General features: G+C 39.1%; 1 protein-coding gene across 1 annotated transcript in view; it reads right to left on the bottom strand.

Moving 5' to 3' along the window:
* Nucleotides 1-20581, bottom strand: part of LOC119791157 (membrane-associated guanylate kinase, WW and PDZ domain-containing protein 2-like) — a 172715-nt gene that overhangs the window by 89085 nt on the left and 63049 nt on the right. Inside the window, exons 5-7 of the mRNA XM_038297085.1 lie at nt 6459-6516; nt 5462-5583; nt 989-1171 (exon numbers count right to left, since the gene is read on the bottom strand). Coding sequence (XP_038153013.1) covers nt 989-1171; nt 5462-5583; nt 6459-6516 — 363 coding nt within the window. The remainder of the gene's footprint in view (nt 1-988; nt 1172-5461; nt 5584-6458; nt 6517-20581) is intronic.

Here is a 20581-nt window from a genome sequence, read left to right as displayed (position 1 = left end):
GTAGGGAAGTTGTTGTTCCAACCGTTGCATATCCGAATTCTCCCGAGTGGTGCACTACTTTACACGATTGAAAAAAGTGAATGTGATTGGTTGTTTATCAAGAGGGCGGGATTGTTGCGGCGGAAAGTTAAGAAGCAAGTTCGGTTGTGGCCGGTTTGTCGGAAGCATCCTGCTAACCAGTTAGCAACTTAGTGCTAGCAGGGTCCCAATGGGAAATTCCATTGGGACCAAGTAGCACTAAATTGGTGACTTAGAAATGACGCTGTCAAGGAACCCTATGGACAGAGGAAACATGGAAGAAGAGGAGAGTTTAGGGTCGGAGGTCGTGGATGAGTCTCCTCCGTTGTTTTTTCTAGTAACTAGCTGTAGTTAATATAGAAATAAACCTTAAATGTGTTTCTGATGTATATTTTAAAATGGAGAGCAAAATAAGAATCACAACAATTAAAAAATAATTATAAAATATAACAATTACTCCTCTCATTGATTCATATAAATTGTATTTGATTCATTACATACTGTATTTAAACATGTATTATTTCTAGTAGTTTGTATCACTGTCAGCCTGCTTTCAGGAATCTTATCTTAAACCTTTTCTAAGGATAAAAGTAAAAAAAATATATATATATATAGCACATAAAGAGGATAGAGAAGATGGAAATGAAAGAACATGCAGCATCAAAGAAGGTCCATCAGTGATCCATTTTTCCTTGTTTGCCCATTATTGCTTTCACTGTGGTTTCGAGGAGTCCTAAAACCTTAGAAATTACTGTTACCCTTTGTATAAAATATGCAAACAAATGCATATTTTCTCTAAATTTCTATAAATTGGATGTGCTGCAGTTTAAGATAGTTTAGCCTACTCCATGTTGCCAGCACTGTAGCTGTTTTTATTTGTTAAACTGTCAGATAAATCCAGATAAATGACAGTTTGTTGCTAATAGTGACTCCGTTAAGCTGCGTTTCAGCCGGTGTGCGTCAGCCTTACCTGTGGCCATCTTCCCATCAGCTGCGGCAGGTCCATCGGGAATAACGCTTTTAACCTGGAGGAACTCATCGGGCTCATCCCCTCCGATGATGGTGAAGCCGAATCCCATGTTGCTCTTTTGGAGTGACGTGGACAGGAAGCTGCCTTTCAGCTGAGTCGGATCTCTGGTGAACAGCGGTTTTTCTAAAAGAAAAGAAAAAAAAAAAACTTTTAAATATATACTCCTCAGTTAAATCCGTTTTTTTATTGTTGTTTCTTTTTTAATGAATCCCTTAAGTGTCTTTAAAGGATGAGCAGGCTGGCACTCAGAGGGTGGAGACATATGGGAGAGCCTGTCTGCTGAAAAAGGACGGAGCTGCAGGGGAAAGTGGCAGGGCAGGATTTTAAGAGCCAAAACAGCATAACTGCAGACAGGTCGGGCTGTGGGGCCAACAGATGCAGGCGAGGTTCAGCAACTCTTATTCTTGTGTAGGGTACAGATGCAAAATCCACCCAAACATCATCGGATTCTAACTCTTTTCCTCCAAAGCTGAATGACGGAGCAGAGGGCGTGCAGAGTGCAGCGGGGTGCAGTTCACGGATCCAATCCCAAGCAGCAAAAAATCAGCAGAAAACATGCTCTCAGCAGGGGATCAGTTCCACAGGAAGATGCTCTGGGAGTTTTAGGGAGAAACAGGGAGATTTTTATTTTATTTTATAGAGGGTACGTAGAGCTGGGGAATTTCTAAAGGAGCGCCTTGAGTGGTAATGAGAGCATCTCAGCCAACAAGATTAGTCACACTAAAGCAAGTCCCACATTCTTCCACCTCGGAGACGAGATGTGGCCAACATGAGAGTTTACATCCTTTGTCACCGGTCTGGATTTAGACTGAGTGATTACCCTCTCTGGGTTTGCTTATGCAAGGAGATAAAACAAGCAATAGTGCACAGTCATTGCACAAATCCCTGATTTGCCTCAAGGGAGAAGCTTTGCATGCGTACAGTAAGTCACGAGCGCAGGCAGCCATGAGAACCACAGTTAGCCTCCTTTTTTTTTCCTCCTCCTCCTACTTACTGACAATGTGCCACAGGGAAAAGGGGCTGCATAGCGGCTGCTCGAGCAGCACAGTGCAGGTGGAGGCATGAAGGGGCTGAGGATGCCGCTGCCCATGAGGGCACGTGGTCATCCGGCGGGTCAAAACGCTCCGGAGCGGGGAAACGTCGGCTGAAGAAGACGCGGCGTACGAAGGAGCCTTGCGGCCGGTTGTCGGGGAGCGGGAGAGGTCACCAAGGCTGTGGCAGCGCTCAGGCACCAGGCCGATTTGGGAGCGAAGGCGTCTGAGGAGGGTGGTGCTGGGCGCGGCATCCTCCACTGGTGTTAAAAGTGTGAGAAAGAAGGAAGAGCAGGGAGGAAGTAAAGAGGGGAGACGAGGAGAGAGAGCCTCACTGGATGGGACACACAGGGTTAACGATGGTGGGTTCCTCACTTGGAGGGGAGAGGGACTAGAGAAACAAACCTCCGCTTCCACAGTCCAGACAGACTCTTTCACAGCAGCACATCCCGCCGCTGGGAGGTGATGGGAGGTGAGAATGGTAAACTGGACATTAAACAAAACCAGCCAACAGGTTTACTTGGATACAACCAAATGATTTCACTTCAAGCAAGAATATTGACCTTATCTAACTAACAAAAGATTCCCAACTTCTTTATAATTTCATAACTAATAAAAAGGAATCACATTATTTCTCAGGATGGAGACTTTCTCTTTGTTCTTTTTGCAGAACACACATTTTCGATGCAGTTTAAAATCAAGAATCAGGCAAAAAAACATGCATGATGTTCATATCAGCGAGCATCACGCTCAGTGGCGGTTCTAGACCAAATGCACCAGGGGGCCAGGAGGGGGCCAGCGTTGTTTTCAAGGGGGCACAGAAAAGTGTGAAAAAAAAAAAAAAACAGGGCAAGGGATTCAAATAAATTAAGAGAGCTGCATAAAGTAACATTTCCATTCAATTAGGTTTAATTAAAACTATTTCTTATTAGGTCAATATACATTCAGGATTTCAAGATTTTACATATTTTTCACATAATTTAAGTTCAAGTGGTTTTTTTAAAAATAAAATCTGAATTAGAACTCAAGAAAAGCCGATCAATTCACCTGTAGAAAGTAGAGCATTAAAAAGAAACATTTAGTAGATAAAACTGGGATCCTATCTCAATACCACTCAAGCCTTATTATCACCTTATTGTTTTTGAATTATTAGTAAAACAGAATTTGTAAAGAAAAAAAATAAGTAACAAAGTATTATGTCTTCAGTGCAGGGGCCATAACAGGGGCCAGGAGAAGAGCTACAGGGGCCCCCGTTGGCCCCTGTCTAGAACCACCCATGATTAGACTGCTGCAACCATTGGAAGAGACAAAACTGCTGCTGTGAGGAAAGTCACACGGTAATACACGACAAAAAGGTCAAAACCCCCAAAAATACAAACATGGGAAACAAAGTTTTTAAGACGCAGAGTTTTAAATAAACATTTCCAGTTTAATTTAATCAAAATGTTTTTCATTTGCCAAACAAAACAAAAAAAATGAAATAGGTAAAGTAACTTTCGTATATTTCCTCATATTTTGGCAGAACTAGAGGATAACAGGGTTATACATTTTATGTATCCTCTAAATAGTTAAAGTATATTAAATAAATAAATATATACTGTAAATTATAGTACTGGAATTGTAGCCTTTTTCTTAAAAGAAGCCTTTTCAGAACAACTCTAAAACATAGATTTGTTATTTTTAGCACCTTTTGTAAAGGATTCATTTGGTGGTAAGTTTAGGACCATTAGCCAACTGGATAATAGGTTGAACTTCCCTGTTGACATATTTAGTTGCTGCTTTAAAATGTTAATGTAATGCTCTTTGCATGGATGTAATCTGGTTTGTGACCTGCACCAATCCCTGTTTAAACAAAATATATCCCAAACAACATGATTTGGAAACCCATAACAACACAATTAAAATGATGCTCTAAGATTCCTACTCTAATTAAGGCGAAATAATTCAGTTTTAGTTTAACCAAACCACTTGGTATGTCTATTAAGGTCTCAGAAAGCATTTGCAAACTGTAAGGACTTCTTCCTCGCTGAGCGGCCTTTCAGCCCATGCTGGCATCGATTACGTTTCTCATTGGATCCTGTTATAACCTCCATCCATCAGCTTCAAAAAGGCTTTTTCTTTTGTTTGATTTTGCACTAAAATATGTTCAGATTTGGGACAAAATACTTAACTTTCCTTTTGCATGTCATGTTTTTGTGTGCATATAAATGCTTATACTGAGTAATATGGAGGATTTTCCCTGCCAAGAACCAAGAGCCAGATTTTCCATTTGAAAACAGGATTTCTTCTATTTGCATTTAAACATTTTAATGCTCACATTCAAAACTTCTGCTTTCACTCAAATTCATTCTCTTTTCCATCAAATCTTTGTTTCTGCCTTTAGGTCTAAGGCATCTTGCACAGATATTTTCCCCTTTCCTTTACTTTCTTCTCAAATATGCGCCCGCAAACAATCTGGCTCTGCTAGTGGATTTTTTTTTCGCTCTCTCTCAGGCCTCTTTCCTTCTGAAATTAGCTTGTTAACCCGGGTTTTTCAAACATGGGTTGACCTGCTAATAATCGGAATTTGGCTTCCTTCCCATTGGCAAATAAAGCTGGCCTAAACCCTCGCCGGCAGCTGTGTGGCCTCTGTCCCCCCCGTCACTGCATGTCTGGTGACTCCAACACGCCGGTTTAGCATTGATGATGTCAGAGATGGGAAGTAACGAAGTACAAATACTCTTGCTTAAGAGTCTCGGAGTCGATCCATCTTCAGGCTCCCACTTCATAGTATGCTATTCAGGGGAGATGCCAATTCTGCCTCCCACAGAAAATTAGGTGATCATTTTTATTTTTTTATTATTTCCTAAATCTTTTGTGTTTTCAGCTTCTTATTTTAAAAATCTATTTTGTTATGAGTAAGCAGTAACAGGCAAATTGAGTGTCAGAAAACAAGCGCACCCTTTCTGAGGCGGATGTTCTGTTGGCTGGAAAGGTTGCTAGGCGACGATCCGACTCCAGTGTAAGTGAAAAAAAAAATCCACAAGCAGAGTCAGAGAGTTTGCGAGCGTATCTCTGATTTGAGCAGAGATTGGTTTGCAAGTAAACGAGAGGAGAAAATATCTGTGCAAGAAGCATTAGATCTGAGAATGTATTTGAGAGCAGAAGTGATGAATGTGAGCATTACAAGTTTTGAATGCAAGCTGAGGAAATATTGCTCCTAAAAAGAAAATGCACGCTCTTGCAAACATGCAAACTTCAGGCTGCAAGAAACTATTTTCAAAAGAATTGCAGTTTACTACTGGATGTTCGGTTAAACCTCAATCGAACTCAAACGTTGTAAAGAAAGGGTATGCATCTTTCATAACCTGCATGTTTTATATGCAGAATTATCGTCTCTTACCTCTGTAGATGGTGGGAAGGGGCAGTGAGGACAGACCCTGACTTTGCATCTGCTGCTGCTGCTGGAGCCTCCTCTTCGCCTCCAGGACTGGGTTCTCAAACTGGGTCCTTCTATTTATATGACTAGAGAGAAAAAATAAAAATACAAAATAGGAGGATACATTTCAGACTTCACAGTACCCTGCTGGACCAGAGTGCTTCCCTCCCCTTCTGGTCTAGATCACATACTACAAACCCGCAGATATTACTATAAGGATTCGTTAAATGCCTCCCCCTCATTATTTTACATTTCTTTTCTTCAATAATACTATTAATTACCAGAGAATTAGCGATATGACATGTACATTTCCTTTAAATTTAGTTTAAATCACTGACTATAAGTTGTGGAATTTGCCAGCATGGGGTAATTAGTCATTGTTAAATATTTCCTCGACTTTATGAGCCTGCATTGTGAACCGACACCCCCCCACACACACAGGCAGCATTTATCTACTTAACTTTTAATGAACACATCATTATCAAAGTCGTAATTATGTAACCATTTTACAATGCTTTGCATAGTTATATAAAGAAAAGAGCTCAAAGCATCATTCAGATCAAGACAAATCAGGACAGAAACGAAACCTGGAGAGGAAGAAAACGTATGGAAAGGTGGCAGTTTGACGGTTTTTGTTTTGCTAAAACATCATCCGATGACTTTCCCCAAAAACACTGAATCCTGACAGAGGGAGAGACACGAGGACACACCACTGCAGCAGTTCATCTGAGACACATGAGCGCAAACGCCGGCTCCTGAATTCATCTATTAATGAATACAAGAACCGTGAGCATAACAGACGCAGGCTAATAGAAAAAAAGCCCTCACTGGCTAATAAACTTCCTTCAAAGCCTGCAGGAGCTTAAATGAAGAATTTCCTTCTTCGAACTCCTCATAATAAACATGATTAATGCTGCACCAACAAGCTACGCGGGAAAATCAAAGGATCCACTAAACTTACTCGACATAGTAGCTGCCGTAAATGGGGTCATCGATTTTCTCCCAACCATATGGAAGCTCTGGGGAGAAAAACAAAACAATAATGAAGGTTGTTTACATTTCATCTTCTCACATCAGCATATTGATGGTGCATTAACAAAATGCATTATTTTAATAAATGTTTGGATCAGTCGATGGAGAAGAATCGCCTTCAGAGTATCGTGGATCCACTTTGATAGACTTTGAAACATGATTGATCAAAAAAGGCTTAACTTCTTAAAAGGGTTTGATTAAACAAGATTTTTGATATATAAACACAATTTCAAAATTTACAAAAGTAACTATTTCTGTAAATTGTACAAGGTTGTTTAATTTCTAATGAAACGGATTGATTTGTCATGTTTTAAAAAGAGTATCAATGCAAAACCATGTGCCAAGTTATTCATGGGAAATTGCAAGATTTGATTTAAGGAAAATACGACAAAATCATCAATGTGTTACAAGCCTTGATTTAAAGAGGCCATCGGCTCTTTAATGCCGCTCATCAAATGCATCTCAGTACGAGGAAAAAGCTCCAAGCAGGCTGCAAACATTGACGGTGGCTGAATTTAAACCCATAAATTATTTATCTCCTGCATCTTCTCTGGGTAGCAAATCTTATGTTTTGATTCGGGTTCGGGGGGAGGGGCTTTAAAGAGTTTCAACTTTCTTTTGGACTTTTGGACAGGCACAGAACCTGAGGGTTTTAAATCCCCAAGGCATAAACTGGAGCGTATTAACAGTTTCTGCAGATATGTTAACAAACTCCAGGACTAAGAACGTCTTGAAGCTATGAACCGTACATGAAAGGCAGAAGCTGACGGATGACAGACGGATCGAGCTGAATGCCGCCGTCTTTGGCCGGCTGCTGTATTTGAAAGCTGTGTTGATTAAAAATATCCTCAGAATATTACATTTCTTTTCATACTTAGGACTTGCAAAGCTATAAACCATGTCAGACTGTAAGAAAACCATCCGTCACTTGAGATCTCCCCAAAGGAGCTAGAGCTGGTGACATTTGGCTATTTATAATCATATGTTTAGTATCTGGTAACAGGAGACTCCTTTGGTTTAGAGGACATTTAACAGCAACAAGGTTTATACACATAAAACTACAAACTGTCTCAGCATTTGAACTCAATATGGCCGCCATTGTTCCATGCCTCTCCCCTAGTGATGGTGAGATGAAGCCTCATGAGGCCAAATTGCTTCAACGATCCCCACGGTTCACTAGGCTTCATGTGAACATGTCACCACCTACTGGTGGAAGGCAGAACTACAGTTTGTAACAAAATCTGTGATTTTTTTGCAGTTGTTTTTCTTTTTTACCCCTTTTAAGTTCCTTTGAAATTGTTAATGGTTGGTGTATATAATGAAATCCTTTGTAAGTTTTTTTTTAAGTGTAAAATTTCATAAGGTGCACAGTTTTTCTGCCATTTTAGTGAAATAAACTCAAGCAGCCAATGAAAGTGTTTGTGCAAATCGGGTAATGATGAGCAAAATAAGAGGTGTTAGTCCTTTTTATTCAAACTTGATAGTTTTTCCACATTTTTTTGGTTTTAATCAGGTTGGAAGTTGTGTTCAACCAATCTTTCGGCTAAACCGACCTAATTTACCCAATCTATATTTTTACTCGGGCAAAACAATGCAAATTAGTCTCATCAGCCAAAAGAATTAAGTTTAATCGCAACTTTCAAAAGTCAAAGACAGGTCTTGAACCAACAACCTCTAACGTGAGAGTCTGAGTTTTACAATTAACGCCTACTTTCAGGCGTTAGGTTCTAGAAAATGATGAAAACAAATAATACACCTCGACAACTAGAATAGAATAGAATAGAAAACCCCTTTATTGTCTAACAATGGGGAAATTGTGGTGTTTAAATAAACAAAGGTTTAATAGAAGAAGTCACACAATATATAGCTTAGGAAAGTGTATAAAAATAACAGATAGGGAAATAAAAGAAATAGAGTATTACATTCTACAGTTTTTTTACAATATAATAATCTGTATCTGGAGAATAAAAATCAATAACAGCTGAATTTCTTCCAGAATCTTTAAAATCGACTCGCAGTAAAACCTTTTCATTGCATCTAATGCGTGAATAAGGCGCTTATCTTGGGCGAGCAAAGTTAAGATCAGGCTTTTGCATGAGTTTTATTAAAATGTTGGTCCTTTTAAGCTGATGGTTCATTTGAAGGAGTTGTAAACTGGTTTCATGGTGTGAATGAATGATGTGCAACTTGCAGCGAGTGAGTTTATGTGTTTCTTTCATCTTGATTTGCTGGTTATCTTTGTCCTGAGGTGGGTGTATTAGAGCAAATGGAGAGCATTGTAAGTCTTTTTAAATTTCGTGCAACCACATGCAAGGGGCGGGCATTTTCTGAGTTAAAAAAACAAAATAACATTGTACTGATATCTGCAGTTCACCCCTCCTCTTTGCCATAGGACAGGAGCAGCCATTTTATTAGTTTCATAAAACTAAGGTACGCCATCAATTGTAATCCAACTCTTCCCTTTTGGTCAAATAAGAGCCAATATTTATGAGATTCACAACCTCCAGAGTTTTTCCGGCACTGTTGCTCCACCTCCTTTGAATGCATGGTAGGAGTCCAACATTTTCCTTTTTATAACTCTTTGTCGCAGTAAAGCCCCTCTAACTGGGTTATATGAATGTAGGTTTACCGACTTGCTACAATGCTATATTGCTAATACATTTATGAACATTAACCGTTATAAGCTGAATGATTTCATGCTGTTTTTAACGGCATCTATTACTGTTCATTATATCTGCTGTTATTTTGAACAGACATTTAATTTTTTTGGCATATGGTCTATCTTGGAAACTCCTCAGAAACCATTAAACGGACTCTTAGCACCCTTTTCCCCTCTTTCCAAATTATGAATTTAGTCTATGTTTATTTTCTAGTAGTGTGTAGTGCTGGCATAGATGTTAGATTTTCTATTATCCTCGATTGTTAGAAATAAAGACATCATTATTTTAACCGGTAGTAGTTTGTGTTTGTTGTGTAGCCAGTGGTTTATCACTCAGGCCAGAGCCATCCTCCTTTTGTATGATATAGACAATTTGCTTTAGTTGTTAATTAATACCTCTGCACTGCAAAAGATGGAAATCTAAATAAGTCATTTTTGGTCAAATTAAATGCATTTTTTCTTGAATTGAGGAGGTAAGTGAGACACTTTGCCAATGGAACAAGACAATTTACATTTAAAATAAGAAAAAAACAATTGCTTTGTCTTATTTCAAGTGTATATTATCTAATTATCTTATTTTAGGAGTAAAAATATTCATTCCATTGGCAGATCAGCTTATTTACCTGCTCAAATTAAGGGTAAATACACTTAATTTAAAACATTTTTTACTTATTTCTAGATGTTTTTTGCAGTGTGATAATAGCCATAGATTAAGGGCTGGTTATCCTCCTGCAGCAGTGTGTTCCAGGTATGACGCAGATATTTTTGATTTAAGCCCAAAATTGAAGCGTGGTCTGCGCTATGTTATTCCATGCCACAACGCAAGAGGGCCAATCAGGAACTAGCTGTGGGTCTAGCTAAAGCTGAGGCGATAAGGAAGTGGGGACAAGTTTGTGTGACAACGGAGGGACATGAGGGCGAAAAGAGTGGGAATCCAGGTGGAAAAACGGTCCCAGCGTTCTCGCGCACCTCACTCTTCTAGCTGGTCCAACTTCACCAGTCGTTTTCCACAATGGTGGTCATACAAACAAAATAAGCCGGTAAGGAACCAAACAGGAAATATGCATAGTGTAGAGCGGATGTAGACTTGACCAATCAGAGGCCTCTTATCTGTGGTCACCTACAATTTTGGAGAGGTGCAGCAGAATGTCTGTGGAAGGGGCGGGGCATATCGGCGTTAACTGCGACACACACGCAGATGACCTGATTTCTGAGTATAAATCAGCCTTTATTTACTAAATCGGTGGAAACAATTTGTCTTTAAACAGCCGGTCCAGCAGCCCACCTGGAATTTGAGAGTCCAAGAATCCTGTTGAGTAAATGGATTACGGTTATACTTATTCAACTAATAACATTCAATTGGTTTTACCCTCGATCTTGAATGATCTATCAATTAACTACAACTTCAAGTTATATTTAATCATATATTCATAATCTACTGGTAAACAATAGCAGCATGTTACTTAACTGATTAAGACAGAAACGGAGCAAATCAGCATCAACTATACAGCCAGAGTTAAAGAAGCTGGAGGCGGTGATGAGACTGAGCAACCAAACACTGGAAAAAGTCCAAATTTAGTTAAGTCATTTTTTCTTAAAATAAATGCATTTGTTTTTGGATTGAGGAGGTAAAAAAAAGAATTTTTTTTTATTTTTTATTATTCTTTATTTAGAACATGCAAGAGAAAAACAAAAAAACAATAAAAAAATGTTTAAAAACATTGGAGAGAAAAACAACAAACAAGGTACCCTTCTTTCCTAAATTAATATACCTCTATTACATGTGCAAAAAGGAGTAGGAAGAAGTAAAACTTATGTACTCCTACCCCTTTAATTCTTGTATTTCTTTAATTTACAATACAATAAAATTTGCCAATGGAACAAGACAATTTACACTAAAAATAAGAAAACACAACTGGATTGTCTTTTTTCAAGAGCATTTTATCTAATTATCTTATTTTAAGAGTGAAAATACTAATTCCATTGGCAAACTATCTCATTTACCTGCTCAATTTAAGGGAAAATACAGTTCATTTAAGAAATTTGTACTTATTTCTGGATAATTTTACCAGTGCACTACAGGTAGTGTAACAAAACGGCTACAGGGACTGAATTAAACAGCAGCTTGGCCTGCTGGTGAAGATTCTCAGTCATCCAGGTCATAGTTATTCCGAAAAAGTAAAAAAAAAAAAACACAATCCACTGGACTTTGTTTCCAAGTTTGAATGGTTATCAATTCAAAATTGGAAACAAAGTCCAGTGGATTGTTTTTAAATTTTTTTGCAAAGCAGCTCGGCTTCAAAATCAAAGCTATTCCAATAAGTGAGTCTAATTTAGGATGAAAGAATTAAAAAAAATCTTAAACACCTAAACCTCTTAAATAACCTGCAGTTCATTAGAATGACACAGAGAGGTACAATAAAAGGGTTTCTGTTGTTTATAGTTGATGCAGCACTTCTTATTTCACAGACCTGCTTTGTAGATGCACTTCTTATGTGGATAAATATTCAACTAATGTTCCTATAGTTTTTATGATGTGTGCTCTTCTGAACCGCTGCCCATATCCTCTCAATAAAAACAATATATAACTAGGATGTTATGTTGTTTTGACTTTATTCACCCATAAGGATCCGGAACGCTCACAGAAATACCTTCTGTAATGCAGCAACATTTTTCAATCCAACTCCACTCATTAAATATGAAGGAGACAGTTTCATGCTCTCACCTTTACTGGCTGCTACGTTCACGTACATACAGATTATTGTAGTGCTTACACACAATATCGTTCACACGCGTGGTGCACACACGGGTGCAGCAGATCAAAGGGACGTCATGTAGCTCAGCAGCTTTCTAATGAAACTCTTATCTATTCAAACGTCCACAGAAAAAGCAGCAGGGAGCCAAAAGTGGGTCGGCTTTCAGCATCAAGAAGGAAGCAGAGAGACACGACACGGTCTTTAAAGAATATGACAACTTGATTTATATTCCCTTTTCGTTGACATTTTTGTCTGTTTTAACGAGCGGCTGAAATAATTAGCGACAACCGGGGAACATTTTAAAGAGAAAAAAAGGGTAAAAGGAATGTCATACAGTCAGGTTTAAACAAAAAACAGGGTTAACAAAATTAAAGAAATGCTAGAAACTGGTTGCATGCATTTGTGAATTTTGCAATTTATAAAGTACCTGTTAAACGTATAATTAATAAATTAATGTCTAACAAAGGTTTCTTTCTCTCAATCCAGTGATCTGGTTCCAATAAATCGAGAAACCAACATAAGGTTCATAAAGAGGAACCTTTAGAGCAGGAAATCATAATTTCTTTAATCGAAAACAATGGAATATATTGATATAGTAATATTAAAAAAACTGGTTAAAGTAAAATATTATATAGTGAAAGGAAATAATTTAATTGCACTAAACATAAAAAACAAGATTATAAATAAAGGAGAAATCTCCATCAAATGGACAATAAAAAGAAAAAACAATGACTACTTTGTGACCTAACCCTTATCCGTGAATTTGTGGAACAGTATGGAGGAAGACTTAAAATTTAAGAAAACCGTAAAAAAGCACAAAAAAAAATGAAAAAAAGTGGAGATTCAAGACCCGATCTACAAAGAATCCAACCGAGGAGCAATAAACTGCTTGTGCAAACAATTTTTTTAGCAATGAGTGGAATACACTGCACTATACTATTGATACACTATTGATATAATAACATATATTTAATTTGAATGTTAAGAGCAAAAACTCTCTCTATACCATGCCTACGAATAAATGATAAGAGTTAAAGAAAAATATAAAAGATAACATAGTATAAAAAACAGGAGAGTTGTCTTTATTGACTGACCCTCCCACCCACCAGACACTCCTTATTACCCCTTTCCCATTGGGGGAAAAACCCGTATAAACTAGGGATGCACGATATAATCGGCCCCCTATCGGTATCGGCCTTAAAACCAAATATCGGACATCGGCCACCCCACCGATATTTAACCCAATATTTGACTTCTTCTTCCTCAAAAACTTCTTTTTTACAGACTTATAAACTTCTAAAGACGAGGGAAAAAATATTGATACATTAAAATATCACAATATCTTTATATGCTGATATATTGCCATTTAAAAACCCCATATCAATCTTTTTTACTAATGAAATATTGCTATATGTCATCGTTATGCTACGAAATCCCCCGAAAATTGACTAAATTTTGCCATATTTTTATATGTTGATATATTGACGCGGTATCGATCTATTTTACTAACAAAATCTCAAAAGAATTTGCAAAATATCACGAGAGTTTGTAACGGAACGATGAAATTTCACGAGATTTTAAAAGTAAAATAGATCGATACCGCGTTTTTAAAAATCAATTTGATATCAGCATATGAAAATAAAGTGTCAGAAATGGATAACAAACTGCTATTTTCAATGACTACTTATTTTTGTCCAGCTTTAACATCAGTATCGATATCGGTTATCGGCTACATGAGTTTTAAAATATCGGCATATCGGATATCGGCCTAAATCCCAATATTGTGCATCCCTAGTATAAACCCAGGAACAGTAATTTTTTAGTGGCAGTGTGAACGGCTCACTGATGTGTGTCTACCCGGATCAAATGACTCGGCCAGCAACCTGCGTTAAAATCTCCTGATCAGCTCTGATCAGCAGGTATGGGAACACCGAGCCGGAAAATTACGTGACACCATTGAACGCAACTTACCAGTCGCTACTGATCTAACAAGCAGAAACAACTGTTTGCATTCAATAAACAAGGAGCAGCTCTGCTAAGAGGGATTCAGACAGATAAAAGAGCGAAATAATAAAGAAAAATGACTATGCTCTGGCTCCCGTCCATGTTGCTCTCCATTGTTTACATCCCTGATTTCTGTCACACTGTGAAAATCATCAATGCTCGCCCGGCGTGATGCTCTCATGTGACACGCAGTAGTGGGGGACAGTGGCCACGCAGCTTTCCAGTGTATTTAACTCCGTTGGTACCGGTCGTCTGTCAATTTCCACCGACTGAACCCACATTTATTATGCGAATGATATGTTTTAGATTTCTATCAGAGTTCAATGTGGAGTGCACGGAGCAGATGGGCCCGGTGGCGCCAGTGTACGGCAGCCTCGCTTCTGTCAGTGAGCACCAAGGCTGCTGTAGCTACAATGTAGTTTAACACCATCAGTGTGTGACTGATTGGGTGAATGGGTGAATGACTAAATGTAGTGTAAAGTGCTCTGGTCAAGTCTCATGACTTGAAAAAAGCACTATATAAGTACAGAACATTTACCATTTAAGACTATGAAAATGATCTAATGCTGCCGAACCCGGCTAGAAGTTCTGACTCTTGACCTCAATCTTTTTTGGGCCCTGTACCCTGGATTTCAATGTGTTTGTAACTAAGGGATGAAAATAAAGATGTATCTGTTGATATGTCCAGTATTTCTATTTACTCCCCCAGAGACACTTTTATCTAATGTGAGAAAAAACTAACCTGACTCCGCCATATGGATTTGCTCCGCATATCCATCTGGAAACCTTCCGTTGAAGTAATTTTGGGAAGGGGCGAAAATGCTGGTTAGCTGATTGGCCTATGTTGGTGATAGACGGGCCAAATAAACCAATCAGATCAACGAAGCATATGACGTACTAACAGAGCGACGACAAAAACACAACCACAAGCCAGGCTACTCTTGCCGAAACCAGTCGGGAGAAGAGCAAAAACATCTTTTCCTCTGAGAAAAGCCTCCAGAGCAGTGTTTTGCTCTTCTTTCAGTGAAGAAATACTTTGAAATTCTGATAAAACTTGCTCGATAGCCACGCTAACGCTAGTTTCATCGGCTGAAGCCGCCATGTTCTTTAGACTGAACTGTCGCGCTTCTCGTTGCGTCACACCTCAACCCGCCTCAAAGCCAACGCTGATTGGACGTTCGTTTGGTGAACGGCTCCAAATTTTCTTCAATGGAGAGTCTCCAGACTGATTAGCGAGTGAAATCTTGAAAGCTTGCGAGATCAGGATGGTCTCACGAGGCTAAGAAACAACACCAGCATCTGGGCATCAAGCAGCCAGTATGAAGGTCAAGTAATCATTGAAGAAAACTGTGATTGAGGCATTTGGAGCCATTTCTTATTAAAATATTCAACTCAATATCAAACTACTACTTCACATTTATATTATTAAAAGGATTTAGTTTTAGCTCCTCTGCTGCTCAGCTGGAAAAAAAGAAAATACTTCTGAGTATTTCTTTTTTTCTTGCCATCTATATCCTGCAGAAAAAGTGTGTGATTGTAATTTAAAAGCATCTGAAGTCTGGACTATAAAAAAGGTTACTTTGGAAAATGTCTATTAAAGCTAAAACATCCTGCGGAAGGGGGGGGGGGTCTTCCTGCCACTAGGAGGCACCCTGCCATCCTTACCACTTAATCTTTCCCCTTCAAGCCTCCTTCTTTTCAACCTATCCTCCAGTATCTCCCAGTAATAAAAGGACTTGGAGAGAGACCTTCTTTGAAGCTGAGCTCCATGCTCCACAGTTTTTTAGTCTCCTTTTCCTAATTTGGACTTGTGTTACAAACGGCACAGCCTTCAGACTCTGCGGGGTCTTTCCTCGTTTCTTCCAGCTCTATCTATGGTGGTGCACAGGGCACGCTTTCATTTATTATCTTACCTTTGAATTCAGTGTCCTTTAGGGAGAAGAACTTGACTTTGATTTGGGAAAAAATGTATTCTTGCCAGCAATAGCAGAAAGTGTGGTGAGAGAGACAAGCTGTAGAGCATCAGTTCAGCTCTCAAAGACTTTTAGTTAGAATTTATTGTAAATGTCAACATAAAAAAAGAGCCTTTTTCTGACAGAGAGGAGCAGAAGATGTAGGGGTATGAATACTGTATGGTAAACAACCTGATCTACAGTGTAATTTTACAGCATGTCAGGAAGCCTGACAACAAACATTAAAATAGGAAAAGCCTCTGTTTTCACATAAGCTTTGACAACCTACATATTGTGCAGAAAAGGATGGAACTGGTAGCAATTTCCAGCATATACACTATATTGCCAAAAGTATTTGCTCACCTGCCTTGACTCACATATGAGCTTAAGTGACATCCCGTTCCTAATCCATAGGGTTCAATATGACGTCGGTCCACCCTTTGCAGCTAGAACAGCTTCAACTCTTCTGGGAAGGCTGTCCACAAGGTTTAGGAGTGTGTTTATGGGAATTTTTGACCATTCTTCCAGAAGCGCATTTGTGAGGTCGCACACTGATGTTGGACGAGAAGGCCTGGCTCTCAGTCTCCGCTCTAATTCATCCCAAAGGTGTTCTATCGGGTTGAGGTCAGGACTCTGTGCAGGCCAGTCAAGTTCATCCACACCAGACTCTGTCATCCATGTCTTTATGGACCTTGCTTTGTGCACTGGTGCACAGTCATGTTGGAAGAGGAAGGGGCCAGCTCCAAACTGTTCCCACAAAGTTGGGAGCATGGAATTGTCCAAAATGTCTTGGTATGCTGAAGCATTCAGAGTTCCTTTCACTGGAACTAAGGGGCCAAGCCCAGCTCCTGAAAAACAACCCCACACCATAATCCCCCCTCCACCAAACTTTACACTTGGCACAATGCAGTCAGACAAGTACCGTTCTCCTGGCAACCGCCAAACCCAGACCCGTCCATCAGATTGCCAGATGGAGAAGCGCGATTCGTCACTCCAGAGAACGCGTCTCCACTGCTCTAGAGTCCAGTGGCGGCGTGCTTTACACCACCGCATCCGACGCTTTGCATTGCACTTGGTGATGTATGGCTTGGATGCAGCTGCTCGACCATGGAAACCCATTCCATGAAGCTCTCTGCGCACTGTTCTTGAGCTAATCTGAAGGCCACATGAAGTTTGGAGGTCTGTAGTGATTGACTCTGCAGAAAGTTGGCGACCTCTTCGCACTATGCGCTTCAGCATCCGCTGACCCCGCTCCGTCAGTTTACGTGGCCTACCACTTCGTGGCTGAGTTGCTGTCGTTCCCAAACACTTCCATTTTCTTATAATACAGCTGACAGTTGACTGTGGAATATTTAGGAGCGAGGAAATTTCACGACTGGATTTGTTGCACAGGTGGCATCCTATCACAGTTCCACGCTGGAATTCACTGAGCTCCTGAGAGCGACCCATTCTTTCACAAATGTTTGTAAAAACAGTCTGCATGCCTAGGTGCTTGAATTTATACACCTGTGGCCATGGAAGTGATTGGAACACCTGATTCCAATAATTTGGATGGGTGAGCAAATACTTTTGGCAATATAGTGTATATACATATGTATATATATATATATATATACATATATATATATATATATCTTATACCCCTTTCCCGCTGGCTGAAAAACCAGTTTAAACCCGAGAAAAAGTGGCAGTGTGAACAGCTCACTGATACATTTCTAACCGGGTCAAATAACTCTGGAAGCGACCCGTTAAAATCACCCAGAGCCGGGTTGACACGCTTATTTACGTGATACCATTGAACACAACGTAGTAACGTCAACACACAATGCCAGTCGCATCTGATCTAACAGGCAGAAACAATTCTGTTTACATTCAATAAAAATAGAGCAGCTCTAGTGAGAGGAATTCAGACAGATAGAGCTAAATAATAAAGAATACTGACTAAACTCTGGCTCCTTTCCACGTTGTTCTCCATTGTTTACTTCCCTGATTATGTTGCACTGACAACATCATCAATGTTCACCCATCATGATGCCGCCATTAGACAGGCAGTGGTTTGGGGACAATGGTAGCGCAGCTTTCCAGCAAGGGGTCAGACTCGGCTTTTCGGTCAAATGGGAAAGAGCTTAAAGCTGATTGTGGTTTTGAAAAACCCGGGTTTTCAGTGGGAGAGTGACTAGTTATCCTAACATGACTGTTAGGTTATTCTTTTACCATTGGATAAGACCAAAGTATCTGGTGAGAACCAGGCTTGCAGCAGGAGAACATGCAGACAGACAAATCCCAGACTGGGATTAGACCTTTTTTACAAATAGTAAAAAGGATTTCAGGACTTTTTAAGGCTTTATTGGCCTCTATTTGCGATATTTTTAAATGTAGTTCGAAAGATAAATGGGATTACAGAGAAGGTGAAGACTAAGGTCAACAGAACCTGTGACGACCTTAGTGAGCATGAAAGACTCTATATGGGAGCTGAACCACTAGCTATGAGAGTTCACCACATTTAAAACACATACAGATAAAACATAATTGGCTTCATCCTTCGTATTTTTTACCATCCTGAATTCTGTGAATTTTTGTGAATTCTACATCGCTTGTTTCTGAAATGTGCCAATAAGTGTGTTACAGTGCCTTCTACTCCTGGCAAATAGGAGGTGTGGAGTTAACACACTGATTGCTGTCAGGTACGGTGGAAAGCCTATGGTCCTGTGGGCTTGTGTAACTTTCAGAATCCTGGAAAAATTGTTACCATGCATATTATTTGAAACAGAAATTTGGTGGAAACAACAACAATTGTTCTGGTTTTTTTCCGAAAGTGGGTTGAAAGCGTCTTTATGAGTGGAGAGATACAGAAGTTATGGTCCATAAAAGAAGAGGTCTGGTCATATTTAGAATTGAAACTTCTGAGAGTCCTTTAAATATGAAATTATAAATGTATTTATATAAATCATAAGTCTTTTTAATCAAGAGTAATCTTCATGTGAATGTGCTTTACTGGAGGCATCCATGTTTGTCAAAGAACACTACTGCCACCTACTGTTTGTGACGTCACGGTGCGGTATCGGCTGTTGATCAAGTCCCAGTGCTGTATCTGGTGTTTGTCACAACGCGCTTTTATCCAAGTCATCTTGAAAACATTCTTCTTCCAAATGTTGGCTACATATTACGGGTTTTTTCTCTGGCCAGAAGTTCGATGGCAAATCCTCCTTCTTCATCTTTTAAAAAATGCTGCTCTGATGGGCAAAATATGATTGCAAAAAAATATTCCCAGACCTTCTGAAAGTGATGAGCATACTTTTACAGTTATTTGTCTAAAATACACTTAGTCACATAAGATATCTGAAATAAATCAGTATAAGAAGAAAAGTGCAGCAATAACAGAAGAATTCATTTTTAAGTGGTTTTCACAGAATAGATGGTGCTTTATGCTGGTTGCTGCAGATCATTTTTAATTTTATCTCATCAAACCCCAAAAAAGCAAAGTAATTTCTGCATTTTTATTACTGCCGTTTCCACTCAGTGAGCAGATTTATGTCAATGTATTCATCAAGGGTTTATTTTTTCAACAACTGAGGTCAGGCTTCTGATGTAATATGTTTTTCACTTGTGCATTTGTGTTCAGGAGAAGTTCCTTTGCATAAATTTCCTCTGAATACTTTATCTTTTCTGTTTATGCCTAACAAAAAAATAAAAAATAATCCTCCTGCTCTTGTTCAGGTGATATATCTTATAAAAGCCGGGTAAAAATAAAACGATCTTTTTAATGCTACCTTGTTTCACATTAACAAAATGAATCTGGCTGTAATACAGAGTGCTGCTGTGTACATCTCAGTGTATAATTTGCAGCTACTAAAGAAAAAACTCCAGAACACATTAATTCAGCCAGATCTTTAGGGAATAAATTCGCTACCCTCTTTAAAATAATTAATACCTGCTGTTTGTGTAAAATATACCCTTTAATTTTAGAATAATTCAAAGCTTTCTGTTTCAAAAGGCACTTAGAGCTTTTAACTTTGCTAATTTGCTTTAAGGACCCCCCCCCCGCCTGTACATGAAGACGTCAGTCAATGCCTGAATCCTGATCTACTCCCTTTACAGGGAATTCCAGAACAAATAAATTAGGAAAATTGGGTTTTTGACCTGAAAGCTTCTTTTCTTTCTGATATGATCAAAAGCACCAAGTTAAAGAGACACGCTGAGAGCTTTGAGTGATGCTCACTGGCCCTGTCAGATGTAATATTCTCTAAACCTCACCAAGTTTGCTGATGGATGAAAATGACCCGGCAGAGAGAATCTCACCTACACGCCTACTTAACACCTTCCTCTTTGACTGAAGGGGTGAATAAGAGCTGGAAGCTGAACACAGCAGGGTCTAAAGCTCAACCAGGGATTTAGTTTCCCTGCACTAACTAAATGCACTAACAAAGGAAGGAAATTCCTTTGTATTTGCAATACATGGTCTGTTGTCTCACTTTCATGTAGTCATATCTGGTAACCAGTGATGGGAGTAACTGCGTTGAAAGTAACGGCGTTACTAAGGCCGCTACTTTTTTTAGTAACGAGTAATTAAACGATTACTCTTACTCTAACTTCCCACTATCTGCCTTATGGTGGAAAATAGAATTCAGTGTTAATATTGTGATAAAAGCATAGTTTTAGGTTAATTTGAATTGAATTACTT

Source organism: Cyprinodon tularosa, unplaced genomic scaffold (assembly GCF_016077235.1).
Source record: "Cyprinodon tularosa strain WSP-4 unplaced genomic scaffold, ASM1607723v1 ctg381, whole genome shotgun sequence".
In the NCBI taxonomy this organism is placed as follows: Eukaryota; Metazoa; Chordata; class Actinopteri; order Cyprinodontiformes; family Cyprinodontidae; genus Cyprinodon; species Cyprinodon tularosa.
Note: the sequence above shows the minus strand (reverse complement) of the source record. Positions and strands in the feature narration are given on the sequence as shown.